Below are 23,068 nucleotides of genomic sequence, written 5' to 3' on the forward strand. Positions count from 1 at the left end.
ACATGAACCTAATGGCTGAGAGAAGACTACAGCCAGGGTCTTCCTCCTATGACTGAGCGGTCTCCTCAGCAAGCCCAGGAAGGTGACGGCTGGAGGGGTTCAAGTGTGTCAGATAAAAGCTCAAGACTTAAACGTGCAAGTTTTAGAGAGACGACAGAATAATCTCTTTTTCGTAAAATCTGAACTTTTTTTGTTTCTCCTTTCTTCGGTATATAATGCTAAACAGGAGTTCAGTTTTTCTACATTCTGCTTGTTTTTTTTTTCTTTCCCTTTCCAACAAACTGCTCTTTTTAGGTATGTTTTTTCATCCTTTTCACCAGTAAAATTTATGAGCATTTATTTAAAAGAAAAAACATTGGAAAAACTGAAGAGAGAAAGAGTGATTATACATATGGAAAGCTATAAAGAGCACAGTGAATGTGTTGCGGTTATTGCTTTCTTAAAAAAACAAACCAGGCAGGCAGTTTGGAACCTGAAAGAGTCCTGTGTGAGGGCAGGCGGGCGGCAGAGGCTGAGAGTGATGGGCGAGTGGCAGGGGGCCAGGGAGTCCAGTGAGGAGCCGTTAGCTGCCTCCACCCCCACTCCCTGCCCTCCTCCAGCTCCCCTCTGACCGCCCCAGACAGGCCCAGAGAGAAAATGACTTTACCGAAAACATAAAATTAAATTTAAAAAAGCTTCTTCAGAAAAATAAGATGGCCCAGACAGCCGCTTACTACAGGCTGAGGGAATCCGGTGACTGTTGGCCTGTCAGGGCCTCACACACTGGTGAAGTCACACCACATCTCGAGTTTGGGGGTGGGGTGGGTTGTAAGTCATGTTCTTCTGGGGATGGGGGTGTCCTGAAGGACAACTTTAACCTGTTCGACCTTTGAATGTTCTCCTTCCCCAAGTATTTGGGACCATCCTTGGGAATGATAACATGTCCACAGATCTTGGCCTCTTGCTGTCTCCTCACCAGCTTCGCCAAGCTCTTTGGCTCTCCATCCCTCTTGCCCCTCCATCCACCTCTCTCAATTCCCCCAAAGCCTAGCTAAGACCGCACGGTAACATTTCACAAAATTTTACTTGGGAATACAGGAGGGAAATACAATGTAGAAAGTAAAACACTTCAACCGGATGCTGGCTTTGGAGTCGATTCGTGTCTCCTTGTGAGACAACCACTCCCTACAGCCTTCACTCTCCTTGGCCCTCTGCCTGTTCTCACGTTGCTTCTCCCCTCCCCCATTTCCTCTTTTCCATTATGGGACATTCCTGCTTAGATCTTCTCTCTTCCCTCTCTGTTCTGAGAGTTGGGCTCTGACTTGACATTTCCTAAAGACCCACTGGAGTGTTTCTCTCTTCAGGTTACAAATTCTGTCTCCTCTCCAGACACAAGCACCACCGGCCACTTTAAAGTGATAATTCTGCAGCTTCAAAGCAAGCAAACAGTTTCTACTGGGCACTCAGTTATGAAAGCAAAGCTCAAGGAGGCTGCCGTCAGAGCCTCCTCTTCCCAGCCTTCCCCGAAGCCAAGGCCTGCAGCCTCCCACCGCAGCCCCAGCAGGCCCTGGCCCCTCTCGACCCGCACTGTTCTGGGAACACTGACCCATCGAAAGTCCCAGGGCCCCTGTGGCTTTACTCTGATCTGCCCACAAACCTGGAAAGCCTCTCTGTATGCGGCCCAGACCTGTCACCAGGCTGTGATTTGTTTGGGGGTAAAAAATACAAATGTCCTAGAATCATGGAGTGTCACAGTAGAAGGGACCACAGAGATCATTCTGTCCACAGAGATCATTCCGACCATGTTCTGTAGGACACAATTGTGAAGGAAACTGAGGCTCAGGGATGGGTGGTGACTTCCCTGAATTATATAATGGGTTTGTGGCAATCCACTTCTGGATGGCATTCCCTCTCCCGTTTTGCTCTCTTCTGAAGTTAGAGAAGGTCTTTGTGTTAGCTGTGCGCTTTCTTCAGGCACATGTGACAGAAAGCCAACTTGATAAAGCGGGGGGGGGGCGGGGGATGTAGTTAGTTGGCTCATCTCTAATGCTACCATGGGGGTGGGGTGGCTAGACCCACCTGAATCACCTGGCCTCAGACTTGAGAAGGGTGGTCCCTAGGGGACGACAGAGGTGCTGTTATCAGAAAGAGGAGGGTGCTGGGCAGAGGAAATGAGAGATGAACCATTACAGTCCACCACTTAGCTGCCTCAGGTTCTCAGAGACTTCTCTTCTCATACACACAGCTGTACCCCATACAGCCTTAAACACACTGGCCAAAGCGAGGCAGCCGAAATCTCATCCAGCTCCTGCATTCTGCCATTTTGACTGGGCCTGTTTGTGCTATCTGCCAGGATATGCCTTGTCCACTGTCCTCCTATGATCCCTAATATGAACATGGACTGATTCTCCTGCCTTTTTAACAAACCATTTTCTAGGTGTTAGTTTGGGGATCCTTAAGCATTGTCTTAGAGCTCCTGTTTACCATGCTTGGGCACTCTCTGGCAACAGGGTTGTCACGAATAGTTGTCCAGTGTGTGCACTGCACAAAAGCATTCTGCTGAGAGGATGAGGGACTATGTCTGTCCAGAGGGAGAAGGATGCCCTTTTCCATTTCACATAAAGTCTCCCCTAGGCTAAAATTCTATTGTCCTCTGACAACATGAGCACTTTAAAAGCTTAGTAACGAGGGAACGTGGGTGGCTCAGTCGTTTGGGCATCTGACTCTAGATTCGGCTCAGGTCACGATCTCAGGGTTGTGGGATGGAGCCTCACATTGGGCTCCACTCTCCGTGCAGAGTCTGCTTGTCTCTCTCCCTTTGCTCTTCCCCTGGCGCTTGCACACAAGCTTTCTCTCTTTCTCTCGCTCTCAAATAAATAAAATCTTAAAAAAAAATAATAAAATCTTAGTAGGTGCATCACTTAGAATGCTTTTTACAGCCTCAGTGCTTTTTACAGTTATTAAAAAGGAAATGTATATTCTTTGATAGTCCAAGGGCGGAGCAACAGACTTCATATCCAGGGAAAGGTGTCTATTTCTCAAGAGTGGAGAAACATTTTCTAGAAGCTTCCTTGCTGGCTTCCCTTCACTTCTTATTGGCCAAACAGGGTCAGATGCCTACCCCTAAATCAGTCACTGCAAAGACAATGGGATTCCTCAATTGTCTTAAGCCAATCTTAGAATTTATCCCTGAACTGGGAATGGGGTGTCTTTCCTGAGGGGTGATACCTGCACCGAATCTAGGTTTGTTCAGCGAGGAGGAAGGGAGGGACACTGGACTCTCCTCCATGTAACTACAACAGGCCTTCCCCTGTTTGCATTCAGGCCTCTGGCCTGTGCCGTTTCCTTGAATCTGGATGCCAGGCTGGTGGCTTCTTTCTCACGCTAACAGGTCTTGATGCTTTGCATGCACCCCTACTTTTCTGCTTAATGGCCTTCATCTTTGCCCTGGCTTTGGACCAGTGTGAAAGAAGCCCCCGTGGAAAGGGAACGCTGTGGCCTTCTGCTCCAGGTTCCGTTCTAGCAAATTGGTCTTTACCAAGGGGCAATTTTCAGCTTCCTGAGGTACTTTGGAGAGACCCAGGGAATTAGGCCTAGCCTCCACCTGAGACCCAAAGTCCTCTCCCATTGTGTTTTCAGCTTCCTGCCAGTGCTGGCCCTAATTTCAGCTTGCAGCATTGAATTAATCTTTTCCAACCTTGGAAGAAAATAGATTACATGGCTCTTGGCCACTTTAGGTTGCTGGCTGGAGGCTTCGAGAGGCCCGCTTGGTGGGGCTGTCCCTGCCCCCCTCATCCCACTTCCTCCAGTGGGCCTGTCTTTTCTGGAAGGAATTCACAGAAGGCCCAAGAATTAGCCAACACTCCCCAACATGTGTAGTGTGCGTGAAACAGAGTCAAACTTATAGGACAGCTTTAGATTTAGAAATACAAAAAGAAATATTGTTTTCATAGTGCAAACTGAAGAAAGGCTCCACAAAACCTTTTTTCTTGCTGGGGGACAGATTTGAAAGCTCGGGAACACCGTAGGGCAGTGTTGTAGGGAGTTGAGGGAGAATATGAGGGATGGCTAAGAAAGAGTTCCTGGTCTGAGGAAACTTACAGTCTCAGTGGGGAGACACACATTAAGGGGGAGTAAATGAGTTTGTGTCCAAGCACTGCCTTGTGTAATGAACACCCATTCCTTTCTGTGCCTGGTAAAATCCTGTCATTAAGACCCAGGTCAAATGTCACCTTCTTGGTAAGTGTTCCCTGGACCCTACAGTATGGGCTGATAGTGTGGAGTCCACAGCCCTCCTGGTCCTTCTCATGCTCAGCAGAGAAAACGTCCCACTCAGGTCTCCTGCAGTAAGTTTTGCTCAGGTCACCCCCAGTAAGTTTTGCTCAGCTAGTCCTGTCCTGGTGATGGCTTCTTGTAAGACCTATTGGAGAACTGACACGTTGGTTGGTTGGTGTCTTCCGCACGAGACCCCGGGCTGTCTGAGATCAGGGACAAGTCCGTGGGGAACTGAATTGATGGATGGCCCCACCACCGTGTTGTGATGAGGCCACACTTCCCACAGGCTGTCCCTGGCCAGTGACTGGTGTTCCGGTGGGATACAGGACTCCCCTGACTTGCAACACTGGCTCAAAGATTTTGTGTCAGCCTGGCTGGAATGTTCTCAGAACGGCTCCTATCCAATTTCCTCTCCTCCCTGCTCTCCTCCCCCCTCTTCTTCCTCCCTCCTTCCCTCCTTCTCTCCTTCTCCTTCCCTGTCTCTTCCTTCTTCTCCTCCCCTCCTCTTCTCCCCTTCCTTCCCCCTCTCTTTTCTCCGGGGTCAGCCCTGCAGCTTGGTGTGAAGGCTCTCCTGCCTTCTCCCGTTCTCTCTCCCACAGCCTTCACGGGCAGTTCTCCCCATGAGTCTCCTGCATGTCTAATCCTGTCTTGGAGACAGCTTCTCGGAGGCCCCGACTGAACACGAGGTAGTTGGGTACTTCTGCTGCCCCCGCTAGACGGTGAGCTCGCTGAGAGCAGGGACCAGTGCGTCTCGGGCATCATCCCAGGGTGGCGCCCAGGACTTGGCCCAGAAGAATGAATAAGCAAAGGGGTGAGCATTCAGAGGAATGGCAGGTACTCGAGAAAGAAGCCAGAGGAAGCTTCAGGGAGGTCGTGGGGCTTCTCTGGGGCCTGGAGGTCAGGCAAGCCTGATGGAGAGGAAAGAAACAGTCTTCAGGGAGGCTCAGCATCTGCTGAGGATGGGGTCTGCGTTCTAGTGTCTTCTCAGAGCTAGGCTCAGTGGGGGGGGAGGTCAATAGAATGGGAGCCCTTTGTCCTGGCAGAGGAGGCTCGGCCAGGTAGGGGGCACGAGAGGGAGGCAGAGGGAACAGATGGAAACCAGAAAGGGCCACCTTGGCTGTTGTCAGTGTCCAAGCCCGAGGCCCTGACAGAAAGCAGGGCCCCCAGATGGTGCTGGGTAGCCCCTGGGGGCCCCTGTGGATTAGCGTGGATTTGTGCGAGATGTTTCTGCAGTGAGATCAGCATCCAGAGCCAGAGTGAATTCCCCGTTGTGAGTTCCACTTTCTCCTGGACACTGTGCAGTCCCAACAGGGGTCTGGCCCCGGTTCCCACCACCACGCTTTCTACTCAGATGACATCTGGTTATAGTTCCCATCAAGGACAGCCCTGATCCTGAGCCCTAGAGCGGTGGGGGTGAGGGGGAAACACTGGTGAGAGTCGGGATCCCGCCCCAGTGGCTGCTGCTGTGGCCTGACTCCTGCAAGGCCACCGAGGCCAGGAGGAGTGGGGTTGGGAAGTGCCCTTCAGGGGGCTGTACCCCAGAGCAGGATGTGCCTGGCACTGGGGAGCCCCGGACCAAGCCAGTGTGGTGAGGAGCCAGCAGGGACAGGAGCGGGAGGGGGGCAGAGTCCCAGCTTACTCTGCCACAGGAACAGAAGAGCCGGCACTTAGAGACGTGGAGGAAGGGGACGCCTCACCTAAGGCTCCAGCTGGTGTGGCCGCTCTGGAATCCTGGCTCCTCTCCACTGCCCAGTCAGCAAACAGGCCGGAAGCCCAGGGGCAGGTACCCAGGGCTGTGGGTGAGCGGAGGCCCAGCTGGGAGGCCTCAGGCCCCAGATGACCCTCAGGCTCAGGCGGGCACCTCATGGCCAAGGGCTTGAGGCCTGGCTTATCTCCCCAGCTGCCTGGTTCCCTGCCACTTTATCAGGGAGGGTGAGAAGGTGCCAGAGCTCAGGACTCTCATCCTCCCTCCCTGTGGGACAGGGCCCAGGTGCAAGGGGGAGGACAGCCCTCGGGCACAGCCAGGAGACCTCTGACCTGGGAGAGTTTAAAAGGCCCCAGGACCTCCTCTCAGCCTCAGTTGATGCTCCCGATTGGCTGCAGCATGAGGGGGCTGCTGATTTTGAGTGTGTTGCTGGCGGCTGTGTTTGGTAAAGAGGACTTTACTGGGTAAGAGTATGGAGAGAGGGGAGTGCTCACGTGGTGGGGGGGGACTTGGCCCCCAGCCAGCATCTGGAGGCGACAGACAGGCTGACTTGTGGGAAGACACCAGAGAGGCGCAGAGTAGTACACACTGGGAGGCAGGCTAACCAGGGGCCAGAGCTGAGAAGGGGTCCGGTCCCTCAGGACAGCTTCCTGAGCCCCGGAGAAATCCAAGCTTGCAGGAGTTTTTAGGAGAGGAGGTGGGAGGAAGCCTGGCTGGCTTTGGAGAGAGAAATAGAGTCTGAACTGGAATGGGGATGGCAGCTAGGCCCAGAAGGTTCCAAGGAGCCTAAGCCTCCCATTGCTAAGACCCCTCATGCTTCCTCCTGCTCCGCCAGAGGATCGAGGCCCAGCCTGGCATTCCAGTCTGCTCCATGCCACCCTCCCCCCACCTGGGTGGGTGAATGGCCAATCAGAGCCACTCAAGCCCTTCATCTCCCCTCCCTCTCCACCCAGGCACCAGGTGCTCCGGATCTCTGCTGCCGATGAAGCCCAGGTACAGAAGGTGAAGGAGCTGGAGGACCTGGAGCACCTGCAGGTCAGAAGAAGTGGGGAGTCCTCCCTGAGGCCCCAGGGCTCCCCTCAGGCCAGCTGGACCCACCCCAGGATGCCACCATCCCTGGGGCCACCTGGGACCTGGGCCCTCTCTCCTCAGCCACCCAGAAAGGATCCATGGGACTGATACTGATCCCTGTTAGGAAATGATTGACCCCACCTCCCCCAGTACTAGAATCTTGCTGCCCTTGAGCATCTGAGCAAAAGGTGGGGGGCTCCTTTCCAGCACTTCCCTCTCCCTTGTTGTCTTGAAGCTCCTCCACAAGCCTTCCTGGGCCACTTCTCTGAACAGTGGACTCTGTCCAATGTCCACAGTTTGCCCTTCGTCCCCTGCCCCTAACAGCCATGCCGTAGCCGTGGTTGTAGGGGACATTCTGGCGCTGACACCCCCTCCTGGGCTGGCCCCTCCCAAGCTCGCTGTGACAGTGCCTGCTATTGTCCCCCCCCAGCTCGACTTCTGGAGGGGCCCTGCCCAGCCTGGCACCCCCATCGACGTGCGAGTGCCCTTTCCCAGCCTCCAGGCTGTCAAAATCTTCCTGGAGGCGCATGGCATCAGGTACACGACCATGATTGAGGACGTGCAGGCCCTGCTGGACGAAGAGCAGGAGCAGATGTTCGCCTTCCGGGCCTGGGCCCGCTCCTCGGACACCTTCAACTACGCCACCTACCACACCCTGGAGGAGGTGAGGGACCCTTGCGGTCACGCCGCGCAAGCACCGAGCTCTGCCTCCGGCTGGCACAATGTGGCCGACCCGGGACCTGGGTGTGCGTGCCACTCGCCGTGGCAGCCCGGGGCGGGGGCGGGGTGGTGGCTCCCCTGAATGGCTGCAGCTGGCAGGCTACTGGAGCTGCTCCCGGAGGCCCCGGGCGCTGGGCCGCAGCTGCAGCCGGCCTCGCCTCCTCTCCCTTCTCAGATCTACGGCTTCCTAGACTTGCTGGTGGCCGAGCACCCGCAGCTGGTCAGCAAGCTCCAGATTGGCAGCAGCTACGAAGGGCGGCCCATCTATGTGCTGAAGGTAACAGGCACCTGCGTGAGAACGGGCAGCCCCCTCCGTGTGTGGGGTCCCGTGCACGAGCCCAAGGTCACACACAGCACACCGTGACGTGAACGCCCCGTGCTGACTTTGGGGAAGGATGGGGAATTTCTGTGCTGGTCTAGCTGTATGCATACCTGTACACACGCAGTGCTTAAATGTGTAAGTGACCTGAGTATTTTTAATCAAGTGTCACATTGCGGGAAGTGTCCTAGAGTCAAGCGAGTCCAGAGAAAATGTTTGATTTGTGCTACCCCCCAGAGAACTGTGTATGGGCAGCAGAAGAGGGCAGGGCCCCCGTTCCAGCTGAGGCCAGTATGAGGGCTGGAGGCCACGTTCTGCTGGATTCCTGTCTAGACCCTCTTCCCCCGCCCCACACCTCACCTGAGTGATGGCCCCACAAAGCTGCGATAACTGGGGAGCAGATGGCCTCTGGGCCGGGGTACGTGCCCCTTCAAGGAGCCAAGACAAGATCCTAGCTGGATCTCCCCATTCTTCTCGTCTAGTTCAGCACCGGGGGAAGCAACCGTCCTGCCATCTGGATCGACACAGGCATCCACTCCCGGGAGTGGGTCACCCAGGCCAGCGGGGTCTGGTTTGCAAAGAAGGTAAGTGTGGGGAGGTGAGGAGGGCTCTTGCCTGGTGGGGCTGGTGCTCAAGGCCCACGGGAGGCCTGGCGTCCCCTGCTCGTGCAGAGGCGGTGATGCAGAGGGAGCAGGTGTTCCCTGCGTCAGCATGGCAGACGCCCGGCCTGACGCACTCTGCCTGTCTGGCCCTTAACTCCCCGCCAGATCACACAGGACTATGGCCAGGATTCCACTCTCACCGCCATTCTTGACTCCATGGACATCTTTCTGGAGATTGTCACTAACCCTGACGGTTTTGCCTTCACCCACAGCAAGGTACAGGCTTCTCCTATTCTTGGGGGAGAACAGGGTGGGCCTCTGGCCTCTGAGCCCCATGAGGTACTCACCCCTAATCTCAATCCCCAGAAGTCAAGGGAGGGGCAAATAGACCTGTCCTCCTAGACCAGGGTTCTCGTCCTTGGCATTCTTGACATTTGGGGCAGAGAATTCTTTGTGCGGGGGTGGGGGGCTGTCCTGTGCATGCAGAGTGTTCAGCAACACCCTGACCTAATACTCAGGAAATGCCAGGAGCGACCCCTCTGTTGAGAGAGCCAAAAATGTTTTCAGACATTGCCAAATGTCCGGGTATCGTCCCCATGGGATACCCACTGCCCTAGACCTCTTTCCTTGCTTTATGTTACTTTTATGGCAGGTACAGCATGCTACCAGTCTAACTTGGGGGGGGGCACCTGGTGCCTTCATTTCTACTGGTAGAACCTTCTGGCCAAATGCCATCAACTGGTGCCTCTCTTCTTCAACCAAGAGACTCCTTTGCAGACCTTCCTGACAGCCAGTTGAAAGTGGTTTCTGACCCATGCGATGTCCACACCCATGCTACAGATCGGGCTGCTTTGTGTGGTTCTGGCCACTCACAGCCCACCCTGCTCTCTGCGGGCTCTGGACCCCAGCCGGGCGGGGTGACAACAGGTGTCTGATTCCTTCCTCAGAACCGCATGTGGCGCAAGACTCGATCCTTCACGAAGGGCTCCTTCTGTGTTGGAGCGGACCCCAACCGGAACTGGGACGCTGGCTTTGGGCGTAAGGCCCTGTGTGATTTGCAAGCGCGGATAGAAACCCAGAGTGGCTTCTTACGCTCCCGTGTCCTGTTTCCCTCACCCCTTTCCTGCCCCAGCAGTGAGGGTGGAGTGGGGGGGTGTTAGCGTCTCCTCTGAGGCTCTCAGTGAGATTTTCTTGTGTCTTGTCTGTGGAAACAAATCTCCCCTCAATGGAGTTAAGGTCTGAAACCGATGTAGGGGTTTTCTAGGGTAACTTCAGCTCCTTCCCTTCGTGGTCCCTTCACTACAAGAATGGGTCTTCTGGTGCCTGACTGGCTCAGCAGGTTAAGCAACTGCCTTTGGCTCAGGTCACGATCCCAGGGTCCTGGGATCAAACCCTGCGTCAGTCTCCTTGCTCAGCGGGGAGTCTGCTTCTCCCTCTCCCACTGCTGCTCCCCCTGCTTGTGCTTGCTCTCTCTCTGTCAAACAGGATCTTAAAAAAAAAAAAATGGGTCTTGCTTGAGACCCTCCCAGGGCATGCCCATCAGCGTTGCCTATGCCTGGCTGGGGAGGGAGGCAGGACACCCAGGTTATAAAAGGCATTTGTCCTTTCCTTAATCCCAGGGTGGGGATGAGCCCTCCTGCATTCCACCTCACTTCTGCTCCCATGCAAGGAACTTGAGGCTGTGGAAGCCACCCTGCTTGGGTGTAAGGAATGCCAGCTATCCCCCTTCTCCCACAGTGCCTGGAGCCAGCAGCAACCCGTGCACAGAGACTTACCACGGCAAGTTTGCCAATTCCGAGGTGGAGGTCAAGTCCATCGTGGACTTTGTGAAGAACCACGGGAACATCAAGGCCTTCATCTCCATCCACAGCTACTCGCAGCTCCTCCTGTATCCCTATGGCTACACAGTGGAGGCCGCCCCTGACCAGGATGAGCTGGTATGTGCCCACCCTCTGCTTGCCCGCCTGTGCCTAGCACCCCTTTGTCCTGTGAACCCCTGATGGCTTAGGAAGACCTGCAAGGCAGACTACCCTTACCTTCAGCCTAGGAAACTGAGGCATGGAGTGGTTGAGTCACTTCTGTCACTGCAAGGCAGGCTACCCTCACCTTCGGCCTGGGAGACTGAGGCACGGAGTGGTTGAGTCACTTCTGTCACATGGCAGAGCAAGGGGCAGGGCTAGGCTCGGAGCTGGGACCACGAGTTCAGTTTGGAGCTGCAGTGTGACCAAAGGGCAGTGACTGAGGTGGCAGCCAGACATCCTGTGGGGTTAGAGGACCACGGGGCCGCTGAACTCCCACTCTCTGCTGGGCTACTTCCCAGCTAGAAGTTGGGCTCCCCTGGCCCTGCTGTTCTGGGGGGCCTGCTGTTGCTGGCCATGACAGGTGGTATCGCTTGGCCTTTTCCCCAGGATCAGGTGGCCAAGTCTGCTGTGACAGCCCTCGCCTCTCTGTATGGGACCAAGTTCAAGTATGGCAGCATCATCAAAACAATTTGTAAGTGGGTGCATGGTCTCTGCGGTGGCACCGGGAGGAAGCTTAGCTGGCTATTCCTGCCTGAGGTAGTGTCCCTCCTGGAGGAAGTGCCCGGGGTGCCAAGGTCTGGGAGCATGGGCGAGGAGAACAGTTTTCGGCCATGCCTCAGTGGGCAGCGGGGCCCTTTTCTGACATGAACTCTGCCTTCTTTGATACCTCAGACAAGCATATCAGCTCCTCTGAGAACTTCTGTCCCCTTGTCTTAGGTTAAGTCCAGCTCTATGGAGGGGGTGGAGGGTCCTGCTGGTATTTCTGTACTACCAAGAAATTCACCTTAAAACAATATTCCTCTTCCAATGCCTTTCAATTAGAGAATATAGCCTATCTATCCCCAGCTTACTTACACACGCCATGCCGCTGGGAGGAGCACTACTCCATCCAAATGGAATTAAGTCAGCAAATGTTTATTGAGCACCTACTATGCCTTGTTTTCTGTGCTAGGGAAACAGTTGGGAATAAGCAAAGATCAGGAACCGTACATTCTAGTTGGGGAGAGTGACAATAAACGTGAATAAGTAAATGATACAGTATGTTAGGGGATGAAAGGAAGAAAAAGAAAAACTAGAACAGGGTAAGGGGAGTCAGGGATACTGGGCATGCAAGTTGGGGAGGTGGGTGGAAGGGTTGGCCTCATCGAGTTGGTAATATTTGGGCAAGTGTTGAAGTAAAATGAGGAAGGGAGCCAAGAGGCTATCTGTCTGGGGGAAGAGCCTTCCGGGCAGAAGAATCTTCTAGAACAAAGGCCCTACCATGTGATCTGGAATGGGGTGTTGGGGGAATAGCAGAAATAACACGGAGCCCCACGTGATGGCAACGAGGTGACAGTGCACAGGGTCATAGGGGACAGGAGGGGAGGGGGCACATACCATAGGGCCCTAAGGAACGTGACAGGTTTGCCGGCTGATGAGACGCAGGGGACAGGGACCGAGGTGGGAGGGCTGCACACACCCCTCACCTACCTCCTGCCCAGCGGGCCAGGTTCTTAGTAGGTGAGTGGGCCACAGTCTTAGCTCGTGCTGGCCTTGTGTTGGGATTCCAGGCCTTGCTTGGAAGCGGTTTCAAACTGCGTCAAAGTGTTTTGCTTCATTCAATGTTGTCAAGCGACATTCTGATACGCGGCCGCCTCCCGCACCCTGGCCCAATTCAAAAGCGACTTCGTTACCCACTGTTAACTGCAAATCTGGGCAAAGTTTCCTCCAAAAAGACCGTCCAGGGGCTTCTACTTTGCTTCTGGCCCTTTGCACTTTCTCCCGCAGACAAGAGCCCCGGGGACAAATCCCGGTTACTCAAGTGGGTAACTCTGGTATATTTGGAGGTTTGACCAAAGCAGCTGTTGGAGGGAGGCAGTTTTCAGTGAGGCTTTCGCAATTGCGAGAACTTTCTTGCCTCCCCCTGTGATGGGAGAACCACTGCTGGTCCCTCTGTCTGGGCCTCTTGAGCTGAGACCCTTTGGGGAGCTTCTTGGGAGGAAGCCAGGCTGCTTGGTCAACAGTAGGCCCTTAGCAGACGCTGACTCCAGTGAACCCTACAGGAGGCCCTGGGCTTTGGACTGTCGCCCAGCCCATATTAATGTGTCCAAGGTGACTGACCTTTGCTCTCTGGCATCTGCTTCCGCCCCAGACCAAGCCAGTGGAAATACCATTGACTGGACCTACAGCCAGGGCATCAAGTACTCGTTCACCTTCGAGCTCCGGGACACGGGGCGCTATGGCTTTCTGCTGCCGGCCTCCCAGATCGTCCCCACGGCCCAGGAGACGTGGCTGGCGCTTCGGACCATCATGGAGCACACCCTGAATCACCCCTACTGAACTGGCCCTTCAGCACCCTCCTCTTCCTCCTCTCCGGCCCCACCCAGGCAACCAAATAAAGCTTGAGTGTCCATGGAACAGAATCTGGGGGCTGGCATGGAGGAGTGTATGTGGCGTGTCCGCCTTTGCAAGCTGGGGCAGAAGTGGTTCAGTTCCTGCAGGCCTCACTGGGAACATGTGGGTGGCTGGACTAGATGACCCCTAAATTCCCCTGCATTCCAAGGGCCTCTGAAGTTGGATCCAAGTGGCGTCTGTTTTAATGAGACCACCCTGCGCTCAGCTCATCAGTGTGGGGATTCGTTCATACCTTAGTAGCTAGCGGCAGCCACAGCTGCTAACCAAATGCTGGGCACCGTGCAGGGGTGAGGAAGTCAGCCTGCACAATGGCAGAGCTAGTTGGGTCCATTTATCGACAGACGCAAGAGCTCTGAGGATGGAATAGAGTAATCCTGGTGGCCACCCCTGTCGCAAATAGACGTTGCAGCCAGGCAGAGCAAATTTAATTAAGTGGGAAGAAAATTAACTTCAATGAAAAATTTACTGAAGATAAAGAACAAACCCCAATCCTAGGACATTTCATTAACTGTAGTACGTCACGGAGACTTTGCTTGTAGGGACAGAAGTAGCTTTTATTTTCATATGCCACATCCTTTCTGGCATCCTGGGGCACATGGTCTCCACTTCCTCTCCTGTTTTACCCACCACCACTCCCTCATCATTCACAAAATTTCTCAAATACAAGGCTCTCCCTTGGAGATTCTCCATAGCTCCTAACACACGCTGGCCTTCCTCCTTTGGCTCAGTGCCCTGATTGGGTATCTCAACTTTTTTCAAAGCAAGAATCGACCTGGTGTTTCTTCCATATCTTTTCAGATGCAAATGTGGAGCAGGGGTTACTCTCACAGAAGTCTCTGGGAAGGGGCTGAGGGTGGATTGGTAGCTCCCGAAAGAGGGGAGCTGGGGGGTAAAGATGGCAGCCCTCCCCTGTGTGGGCCAGGTGACGTGTTACAGTGCATCCAGGTCCAAGGACTTTCCTTTTTCCACAGGTCAAATGCTCTATTTTTGTCTGTTTGTTTTGTTACCAAACATTCCAGAAAACAAAAAGTATGAGGCAGATTATACATACAGTATATAGAAACATATATATGTAGGTTTATGAGGCAAGGTAAAATGATGTTTCAGTTTTTTTTTTTTTTAAAGATTTTGTTTATTTGAAAGAGAGCACACGAGCTCCCTGGGGGAAGGGCAGAGAGAAAAGGAGAAGCGGACTGAGCCCAAAGCCCAATGTGGGGCTCGATCCCAGGACTCTGAGATCATGACCTGAGCCAAAGGCAGACGCTTAACCGACTGAGCCACACAGGCGTCCCCAGTATTTCAGTCTTTACAGAAAAATGACCTAAAAATTTTATAACACTTCCTTCAAGTTATCTTTTGGGAAACATTTGCATTCAATCTATGTAGATGAGCTGAAACCCATTTAATGGCTCAGTTTGGACAAGTAAAAAGCTGATCTTATTTTTTGCTTAAGATGGATAAGCAAAAAAATATTAAGTTAGCAAGGACAAAGTATCTTACAAAATTGGATTACTTAGACCTCAAGGATAAAATTGTTTGATTTAAAGTAATTGTGCTTCCTGATAGAGGGCCCCACCTTGTTGGGCGTTCAGTCTCCAAAACCACCAATAGTAGTTGACGTATAGATGCCCAATAAATATTTGTTGAGTGAATGTTCTCTACTTTTACTAACGAATGGACTCGTGAATTTTATAATCCATATAGTGATTTTGAATTCCCTGAGCTGTAGTTTAGAAAGTAAGGCTCTGAGCAAGGAAGAGTCTTAGGACACCTGACAAGATAAGGAATGAACACCAGAATGAAAATTCCATTAAGGGCAGAGATTGTTTTGCTCAACACGTAATCCCTACGGGTTGGCCAAATCCATGGCACATAGTAGGCACTTAAATACCTGCTAAATGGAGACAAGGAACCTGTTAATACTATTTTTTTGTATTTCCAAGTGTAGGGAGGGGTTTACATTTTATTTGCAGATACATATTTTTACAAATCTGGGGTAAAAATTTTATTTTATAAATAAAAACAGTGAAAAGGGAAATGATAATTTTAGAAAATAGTGCAGCATATATGAAAAAGTATTAAAAACCTTGAGGGGAAAAGAATTCTGATAAGTAAAAGAAAGGGGTTAAATAAAAAGGACTACCATTTCGAAAGAAAAAGAAGCAATTCCCGAAAGAAGAAACAGAAAAAGCCAATAAATATATGAAAGGTACTGATTCTCTGAGTGATTTTTTTGTACATTAAAGAAAAGCAAAGGAATCATTTTTCTTCCATCAGATTGACAAAGAAAAAGAAAGACTGACAACTCAGTGTTATCAAGGGTATGAAGAAATAAGGCCTGTCAGATACTACTGGAATGAGGATAGATTTATGCCACCTTCCCCGGGCAGCGGTGGGGAGGGAGGGAGCAATAGAAATCAAAATTTCAAATGTATTGTTGCTTTTGACCCAGAAAGTCCACTTGGAGAAATTTATTTTACAAAAATATTCAGACAAGTTCAAATATGTGTATAAACAAGGCTGTAATAATACAAAATTAAGTAAAAAGGAAAAGAACTACCTAGGTACCAGTATCGACACCCATATGACATGTTTAAATAATGGGGTATCGTGAGGCCACTGCAGACCGTGTCGACATAGGGAAACGGGTCACAAAATACTAAGTGAAAGAAGCCACACATAATGAAAATGTTCTGAAACAGGATTGTGGTAATGGTTGCACAATTCTGTAAATTTGCTGAACGTCACTGAATTGTACACTTATAAACGTGAATTTTAGAGTATGGGATTTATACTTCCATACAGTTGTTTAAAAAAATAAGTTGGTTACAAAATAGTATGCTGAGTATGAATCTCATTTTTGTTTGAAACACACATACACATACACACGCTGTACAGGGAAGGATATATTCCCCAGTGATAATCAAGGTCACCCTGGGTAGTGATGGTGGTGGGTTTCCTCTTTTCTGAAGTTCTTGCAATAAGCTTTTAGAATCAGGAAAAAACACAACTATTTCAAACACACCAAATACCCTGTGGGTAAATTATCTGGAATCAACTTAATATCAACATCAAACATTTCATGGCCATCTTAATCTGGGCCCAGATTCTTTTTTATAATTTGCTTCAACTCCTCTCTTCTGCTCTGGTATCTTATTTCACCATCTTGCCCAGAACCATGTATCTCATCTTCAGAAAAACTTATACTCCAGATAGAGCTGGAAGCAGCAGTGTTTCTACCCAGGGAAGGGGTTTCTCGAGCCCCCGGTTGGGAGCTGTTCTCTAAGCAGTCTGCCATAGCTCAGATGAAAATCCCCAAGAGCCCCTTCTGCTTACATTTGGTTCCTGCAGCGATCTGGGGAATTGATTATGCTAATGCCTGTTCTCCAGGGCTTTTTAAAAATCTTTATTTTTAAATGAACTCGCTTGGCTTTCTTCTTACACCATTATATACGGTTCTCAGTGTGGCCTGTGGGCCATTGGTGGTCCGTGAGAATCCTTCGGGCGGCCTCTTGAATTAACACTCAGATAGGCACGTGTAGCTTTCTGGTTTTGGTTTGAAGTTAAAATTGACATGTCATTGAATACAATCCAGATATGACCTCACGGGTCCCTCATCCAGTGCAGGGGGCTATTCATCATCTCAGCGAGGGTTTTGCAAGGGCAGGTGGGGCTAGGTGGGTTTAAGGACGCAGAAGGACTCTGGCTCTAAGGACTCTAGGGACAGAAACATCATCCTGCGAACATACTCAGACGCTACTTACAGGAAACGGGTGTGACCAACCATCACGTTCAGATTGGCCCCGTGACTCTGAGAAAAAGGCTCGGAGGACCCGGCACATCTGAAAAACCGTCACAGCGTAATGAATTTCCCCCAAAGCTTTCAGGATCTGCATTAACTTGGCAACTCAAATTGCTGAGCACCACCTAACAACCCCAGAGCCGGAGCCGGAGCCCGAGCCGGAGCCCGAGCCGGAGCCGCCGAGTGTTGACCGGCAAACGCGAGGAAGAGGATGAGAAGCGTCCTGCTACCCTCTGGGGAGACAGCGGCGCAGCAAACGCTCTGTGGACGCGGACGAGGTAGTTTAGCCGCTGCTTCCCCCCGAGACACGCAGGCCGGGGGCCGGGGGCCGATCCCCACAATGTATGTCTCAGCCTAAATCAGAGCCATCACCCCGGCTACAAATCATATCAATATGGTTTATTAAACTTTTAGTTCTATTTACGAAAACAGCCTACTTCTTTCCCAACAGTCAGGTGAAAGGTCTGTAACTCCCGTCCCTGACGTGAGACCTCGTTCGTGTTGTTCGGACGCGGCACAAATCCCAGAGAGCCGGGCGCCCCCGCGCTCGGGACCCAGACCGCGCATCTGTGGAAATACAGGCTCCCGGGAGCAGACGTGCAAGTCTCCGGATTCCTGTCCCCTTTTGTGCGGGTCGAGGAGGACAGCTTTCGGTGGGCTCTCAGGTGACGAGGAGGGAAGGGGGCCCACACCCGAAGGAAAGTTACATTCGCGTGGGTCAGTCGGGGGTGCCACCGAGGGGGAAGCACGGAGCAGAGCCGCAGAACGAACTTAGAACGAACTTGCTCGGGAGCCAAGGGTCTCGGGCCGGGTCTCAGGCCGGCGCCCGGCTTCGCGACCTTTAGCTCAGTGGCTTGGGGGCTCACGGCGAGTTGCTTAATTTCCACCTGCTCCTCGGTCTCCTCACCTGAAAGTGGGGCACCCATCTCATGGGACTGCCGTGAGAACTGACTGAGTCAGAACACATCTGGAAGCATCTAGGAAGACTACCTAACACGGAGTAAGCTCTCCACACGTTTGCTGGGTCGTTATCCGGAGAGCTTTGATTTGAAACAAAAGAGAAGAAGAACGCACTCTCTGATGGGGATGTGTGCAACCTGTATCTGAGGGCTTCTGAAGGCTACTTTGAGCCTGAGGGGACCAGGAAAACAGGCCTGGCAGACTGCAGACAGCCGGGGTGATAATAACGCCCCGAACAGCTCCTGGGGTGCCCCCTGCAGTGGGTCATCTAAAAATCTCAGGCTTGTCAATGCCTTTCCTACAACAGCGGGATGGACACAGGGACAAAAGATAAAGAGCTTTCTGGGGTCTCCAGATCGCAGGCCAGCACGGAGGGGCCACCATAATGGGCACTACATCCCAGATTGCAGTCTGGACAGCTTCCATTCATTTATTCACGCACGCTTTTTAAAGGTCACTGTCCCATCGCTGGTGATTTTCACCCTCTGGGAGCTTATAGTCAAAAGAATGCCAAATAGAAGACGTATTTGCATCCTTTAAAAAAGGCGGTCCATCAGTCAGTAGCATTTAATAAGTGGCCTCTGTTCGCCACGCGTAAAACCAGATGCCTCGAGATGCTACACAGGCGAAGAGAATTTGCTTCTGCGTTCAGAACAAAGGGCGATCACAGCATCCGAGAGTGAGACCATCGGGGGATCGCAGTGTGACAGCCATAGTTTTGTAAACACACGTAAAAGCATGCCCTGAATCCTGTTTTGTCAGAATTCAATGCTGACAAATTTCCCCATCACATTTTTCGTGCCGTAACTGACCTAGGTATCAATTTAAGGACACCGCAATAACAGCATCAATAATTACCACAATTTTTTTAGGGAACTATTACTACTCAAATGTATTCCGAACACTGGAAGCACAGTGTGTCTTTTTTCTTGTTTTCATAGGAAAAAATACATTTGTTAATAAAAAAATTAATTGAACTGCATATAAGCATACCATCATGCCCCAGGAATTAAACTGATGAATTGTAACCTATGTTTCTGATGCTTCTTGTAAAAAGAAGAAAAGTATTATGGGAATCGCGTCTTTGAAAGGGTTGTGATGAATCTAATGCACACAGAAGACCCTGGCAACATTCTGCAACGGGGAAGGAAGGTTCTCGGTGATAATCATCAGGGTAGGACAAGAAGGGAGTCGTGGGTGTAAATCCAGGTGGACAGGAATTAATTACACCCCCCCCCCGCCAAATGTCAGATAACATAAAGACGGGATCTATAACCAATAGGTAACATGACAGAAACGCAAACCAGCACAAGAAAAATTACCTACATCTTTCTTCCTAGCTGAGGACTCTAATTTCACTGATATTCCACCAGGGAATTAGGGAAAAGAAGGTTTTTATTTTGTTCTGTTTTCTCGGTGAGTGGCCTACTGTCTTAAGAATTTTTGTGTCAGCTCGATAGCTCCACAGGAAAAAAAATCCCTCAGCAACTAATGCACGCTGTTTGTTCTCTTATAAATTCTGATTTACACCAAGTCCAATATGACTGTGCTGATTCTGGTGTTCTACGAAAGGTAAAAAATAAAATTACTTTTAGGCCATTTGCATCACGCTATACCTTTCACTAGATTAAACCCGGCATTATGACAGCCCAAGATGTGCTTTTCATTTTCGAATGAGTAATATAGCTCCCCCACCCCACCCTTACTGCCCCTCACTCCTTTTCTTGCTTCTTTGGTTTTCTCCTTTCTTCCTTAAAAACACACCCCTTTAAAGCCAGGAACGTGTTACTGCGACTTTAGCCATCGCCGCTGTTCAGGTAGAGCTGTAGTTGTACGTCGTTAAAGCACCTGCCATCGTGGGGGGGGGGTCACACGGTCCCCGGCAAGGGCAGCCCGTCAACCCCTGGAACACTGACAAGAAAGTCCTGCTGTGAGGTGCTTTAGGGACAGTCAGTCCCTGCCCGAGCATGAGGAGAAACCCAGGCCTTCTGCCTAGAGAGCTAAGGTCCCCTACCCTCGTCGGAGCTTCTTCATGCAAAGAATACGTGCCTTCTTGGGCGATGCCGCGAAAAGAGCTATGCTTTCAAGTCACCTCAGTCCCGTGGCTCCCCCCGATCATCTCAACAGAGAGGACGAGAGAAGTTGGCCGATCTCAGCATATTAAATAGCAAACAGCAAATTAATAACTCTGTACTTTAATCTTTAACATTCATAATTGCACAAAGTACCACTGATCACTTAAGTAATACATGTCAGTTAAGCCAATGAAGAAACCAGCAAAGTAGAACACTGGCAGCAATAACTCAAGCGTGTTAAAAACTGTCTGAAGTGGACACCTGACACACAAGGAGCAGGATCAGAACAGGGCTTTGAGGGGCAGCGATCTAAAACCCTTACCAACAGGCAAAGCGCTATGGAGAAACACACACGAATGTATTCAACTTGCCAGCTGTCTCAGCTAACTGCACGGCGGTTCTAAGAGGTTTGGCTCCAGTGACTTTCCCTATATATACATATGTACAGTGGCTTCTAACACTCTAGGGCTGTTTGGTGATCAGAATGCAGAGTGGGAACAAAGGGGGACTACCACTACTTTCAAAGTAGAATTGAGTGGGGAAATCGAAACTCCTGGCTAGTCCACTTTAAAATGGCACAAACAGAACTTTGTCACAGAGAGAGAGAGATGGGTTTTCCCCCCCTTCAAAATATATATGTGTCATACATGGCTGAAAATCTTGTCCATGCTAGGGGAAAGTTGAGTGTGGAAAAATTTGCATTTTTTAAAATCTATGCCGTAAAGAAAATAAAAAGCCAGAGCATTCTGGCATGAGCAAAAGGCTGAACTAAGTTCTCAGGCAATAAATTTATGGGGAAACATGACAGGCTCCTCATTAAAGCTATGTGTATGTTGGCTGCATTTTATACAAGATTCTGGAATCTTGTGGAAAATTGGGCACAGCTTGACATCTGAACAATGTCCCTGGTTTGTTTGATTTCTAAAGCATCGGAATATGTTGCACTTTGGAAATCAAGTAGGGAAGCATAAACACACTCAAACAGAGCTGGGCTGAATCTGAAAGTTATTTTTCCATATGTTTCTATGAGATATTTTTTACCTTTATTTCTCTTACAAACACAGCCCCCCACGCTAGAAATACTGTGGTATTTTTTCTTTTCTTTCTTTCTTTTTTTTGGTGGCGAGAAAATTGTCCCGTTAAGGCAAATCTTCCCGGGCAGAGGACCCACCTAAGGATAAGCAATTTTCCGTTGGGTTTTCAGAAGCTCGTTGCCATGACAAAGAACACGATTTATTCCCCGGCCCCTTATCACAGCTACAGATCACAGACCATAAAAATTAACAAGGCTCCTTCCCTTTGCCTGATGATTTCGGAGTCCCTCATCCCACCTGAGGTCTTTTGTTCCCCCAATTAAATGGAATGAATGTCAGTCGCCTAGCAATTCAATTAATGCTGATTCAAAATTCTGGCCCAAACCAGAATCTATAATCACAACCTCCTAATCACAGCTCAGTCATGAGAATGAAAAGTAAGCAGGAAACTGCACTAATTACTCAATTAGACTAATACTGTATTTTAAGCTCGGGCTTCAAGGGGCTGTCAGCCCTGACAAAGGACCGCGGAGTTGTCCCCACCTTGCGTGCTTGCGGTTGCCCAGTGGGTGCTGCTGTTTTCAAGGGGCCATAATTTCTATCCGCCTAAGAAGGACGGACCAGAGCTGGGGAGTGGAAATTTCCAACAGAGAGACCCGTCCACCAGCGAGGGGCAGGTCGGGGTGGGCAGTGGGGGTGCTTCAATGGCCCTTGACACAGGCCCGGGCAGCTGACAGGGCTTCGCTGTGAGGACCCCTCGTGCCCCGAGCATATCATCACAGGGCTGGTTCCAGGAAAACATCCAGCGAGGAGCAACATTCTGGGAGTGAGAGAGTGGCTGTACCAGACCTGAAAACTGAGCAGTGCCCCGGGGGGCCAGCCTCCGACTAACGACAGAGCCTGTGGCGTGGGCTGGGCAGACAGCTCCTCGGTCAGAAGCATCCACCCCTGGGGCGGCTGCTGCAAAGCCCACCTGGAGAACCTTCATGAAACCAAGACCAGAGAGTGAAAAAGAACCGGTTGGGAAGAACATACCAGATGCGACTGAAGAATTTACAATATGACCCAATACAACCTGGACCTTATTTAAAAAAAAAAAAAAAGAAAAAAGCCCTAAAAAAAAAATTAGACTCTTTTTGTCCTACGCAGTTTCAGAAACTTAAATACCCTGTAAACAATAGGGAGGACACTAGAGCCTGTCATGCCTCTGGTTTTTGTAAAACTCCTTCGGAGCTGGATGTAGGCAAGGAGCGGGCCCCGGGCAGAGGGCAGAGGGCCTGTCACACATGGCGGGGTCTTTCCTCCACAGCAGTTTCTGAAAATGACCAACTTGGGAACTGCTCCGGGGCTCCAAAAGGAGAAAACACATTTATTTGACTAAGACAGACAAAGTCTTTACTTCCAGGGCTTGCCTTGCAGGTGGCCACTGCTGAGCGAGCGGGGGTTCGGAGGGCCAGCAGGGCCCCCGGTGGGCAGGCTCTGACTGCTGCGGGCACCTGGAACCTTGGAGTCTCTTCCAGAGGCGTTAGCTTGGCTCAGCCGGCCTGAAGGGAGTGAGAAAGCAGGGGGCAGAGCTGCAAGAATGACTCTGGGCGCACTCTGCCAAGTATCTTTTAAGTTAATGAAATCTTAGGGTACAACCACTTCAAAGCTAAACCCACTCTTCATCCTTGAGATCAACTTGAAGTTGGGGAAGGGGCAGGGACGAAAGGAAGCCCAGAGAGCTTTTTCTTTTCTTCCTCTCTGTTATCCCCAACCAACCTAGCCTGGCCTTCATTCCTTCTTGGTAGAAATGGCTACAGAAGGGATTAGGGGAAAGAGAAGAGAAAGTAGTATACTCAAGGAAAGGTTGGATGGGGTTTCAAGGTGCCCAGAAGCCACAGAGGGAAGCAAAACCTACGGGAGAGGGAATCTGATAGCCCCTCCACTCTGCCTGAAATACAGACATTAGCTGACTGCTAAATCCTTTCTCTTTCTCTGTCTATATGCAATGTCTAATTCTTCCCACAACCTGGCATCACCACCCCTTGCCCCCACCCCTGCCCACACAGCACCCACACGCTCCCCATTCCCTATGGATATTTTAAGAATCTGAATAGAAGAGATCAAGC

At 50.9% G+C, this 23,068-nt stretch overlaps 2 protein-coding genes across 3 annotated transcripts in view; one reads left to right on the plus strand and one right to left on the minus strand.

Moving 5' to 3' along the window:
• Positions 1–6,267: 6,267 nt before the first annotated feature.
• On the plus strand, positions 6,268–13,094 carry LOC109488326 (carboxypeptidase A1). Of its 2 annotated transcripts, XM_002913440.4 has the most exons (10): positions 6,269–6,423; positions 6,913–6,994; positions 7,461–7,694; positions 7,926–8,027; positions 8,552–8,653; positions 8,837–8,947; positions 9,619–9,709; positions 10,409–10,608; positions 11,080–11,164; positions 12,824–13,094. In XM_002913440.4, exons 1-10 carry the CDS (start codon positions 6,338–6,340, stop codon positions 13,009–13,011), a joined length of 1,281 nt encoding a protein of 426 aa, XP_002913486.2. In that variant the 5' UTR covers positions 6,269–6,337; the 3' UTR covers positions 13,012–13,094. The 2 variants fall into 2 exon arrangements, with proteins under 2 accessions (XP_011228702.1, XP_002913486.2); XM_011230400.3 differs by lacking the exon at positions 11,080–11,164 and having other exon boundaries at positions 6,268–6,423; positions 12,824–12,997.
• A 143-nt stretch (positions 13,095–13,237) lies between these two features.
• The window catches only part of CEP41 (centrosomal protein 41), a 54,195-nt gene continuing 44,364 nt past the window's right edge, over positions 13,238–23,068 (minus strand). The window contains exon 11 of the mRNA XM_011230405.3: positions 13,238–22,501. Coding sequence (XP_011228707.1) covers positions 22,353–22,501 — 149 coding nt within the window. The 3' untranslated portion in view covers positions 13,238–22,352. The remainder of the gene's footprint in view (positions 22,502–23,068) is intronic.

Source organism: Ailuropoda melanoleuca, chromosome 1 (assembly GCF_002007445.2).
Source record: "Ailuropoda melanoleuca isolate Jingjing chromosome 1, ASM200744v2, whole genome shotgun sequence".
Taxonomy (NCBI): Eukaryota; Metazoa; Chordata; class Mammalia; order Carnivora; family Ursidae; genus Ailuropoda; species Ailuropoda melanoleuca.

Bases quoted from the DNA above. Each gene is read 5' to 3' on its own strand.
- LOC109488326 (XM_002913440.4), top strand. From the start codon at position 6,338: ATGCTCCCGATTGGCTGCAGCATGAGGGGGCTGCTGATTTTGAGTGTG. The intron at 7,695-7,925 runs GTGAGGGACCCT...CTCCCTTCTCAG, and splicing joins CCTACCACACCCTGGAGGAG to ATCTACGGCTTCCTAGACTT. The intron at 9,710-10,408 runs GTAAGGCCCTGT...CTTCTCCCACAG, and splicing joins CTGGGACGCTGGCTTTGGGC to TGCCTGGAGCCAGCAGCAAC.